At 44.9% G+C, this 1555-nt stretch overlaps 1 protein-coding gene across 1 annotated transcript; it reads left to right on the forward strand.

Annotated features, from left to right (window-relative positions):
- Positions 1-323: 323 nt before the first annotated feature.
- LOC111668830 (pre-rRNA 2'-O-ribose RNA methyltransferase FTSJ3-like) lies at positions 324-1492 on the forward strand (the record flags this gene model as incomplete). The annotated part of the gene is made up of 4 exons (XM_023424977.2): positions 324-445; positions 764-958; positions 1059-1174; positions 1388-1492. Coding segments are annotated over exons 2-4 (402 nt in total), but the record flags the coding sequence as incomplete, so codon positions are not given.
- Positions 1493-1555: the final 63 nt, after the last annotated feature.

Genomic DNA, 1555 nt, shown 5'->3' on the forward strand with positions numbered 1-1555 from the left:
ATAGCGCTTTTCTAGTCTTACTGACTCGCATTTGTACATCACACTCATACACTGATGGAACAGTCGTCAGGGGCAACGTGGGGTTCAGTATGTTGCCCAAGAATACTTCGACATACCGCCTGGAGGAGCGGGGGATTGAACTACCGACCTTCTAATTAGTGGACCGCCCCAGTCAGGAGTGATCAATTTAATAGAAATAGAAAAAGATAGTGTACAAATAGGGTTTGTATTTTCCACCTGAAAGCTGCACAGTTTTCCAAAGATCAGATGTCTCTAAAATCACATATTATACAATAGTTCTTAACATGGATTTATTAAGTGACATACCGTCCGTCCCATGTACAGGCTTTACGAAAGGAGCTGCAGACCTGGAAGGTTGATGTGGTGTTAAATGATGGAGCTCCAAATGTGGGAGCCAACTGGCAACATGATGCCTTCTCACAAGGTAAGTACAGTAAAAGCAAAAGTTTCAGGACATTAGACTGAAATTTCCAATCGCACGTCTCCAAAAGTTATTATTTCCAGCTAATACAGGCTAAAAAAAACGCACTTACTGTGATTATCCAAAAGGTGGTGATAAAAATTGATAAAAGTACATCAACATTTGCACGTTGTAAGGAAAATGAAATTACCATTATTTCCTCATGTTTGCTTGTGTTTCGATCCCTGAGTAGTTTATGAAGGGCACACCCGGCTGTCATGATGGATGGTTTTGGAACCTAACGGCCCCAAAATCTCCTTCTGTTCCCCTCTCCCCCACCAGCTCATCTGACCCTCATGGCACTGAAACTGGCCTGTGAGTTTTTGACCAAAGGCGGCACATTCGTCACAAAGGTCTTCCGCTCCAAAGACTACCAGCCACTCCTCTGGATCTTCCAGCAGTTCTTCAAGAAGGTGCAGGCCACCAAGCCGCAAGCGTCTAGGAACGAGTCCGCCGAGATCTTTGTCATCTGTCAGGGTCAGTGGCTGTCTGGCAGTCATTCGACTGGATTTTAACCTCTTTCTTTGGTCACTTCTGCAGATCGCATCTAAAGCTAATTTGTTTATTTCCTCACCAGGCTTTGTTGCCCCGGATAAAATCGACGGTAAATTCTTTGACCCCAAGCATGCGTTCAAAGAGGTGGAGGTGCAGGCCAAAACTGTGAGGGAGCTGATTCCTGTCAAGAAGCCAAAGGCATGTACACCGCATGGGATGATGGATTACTAGATGAACACTAGTTACTAATTTGAATTTTTTCCCCCATAATCTGTTATTACCTGAATGGCTGTTTACCCACCATTTGCTATGGTGTTGATGTGGTGTTACGGTTCTCCCCCGCAAACAGTTTTCTACTTTTTGATTCCAAGATTCCATCTGTTACTGACCATCAGCTCTTCTTCTGTCCAGGCGGAGGGATACACAGACGGTGATTTGACCCTCTACCACAGTTTCACAGTGACATCCTTTCTCAAAGCCGACAACGCAGTGGACTTCCTGGGTAAAGCCAGTGAGGTGAGATATCTGTACTACCTCCACTAGGTATGCAGTGGAGGATGACTCGCCTGATTTAGTGAA

Source organism: Seriola lalandi, unplaced genomic scaffold (genome assembly GCF_002814215.2).
Source record: "Seriola lalandi dorsalis isolate HSWRI2012SDOR001 ecotype SW California unplaced genomic scaffold, Sedor1 jcf7180002004316, whole genome shotgun sequence".
NCBI classification, from domain to species: domain Eukaryota; kingdom Metazoa; phylum Chordata; class Actinopteri; order Carangiformes; family Carangidae; genus Seriola; species Seriola lalandi.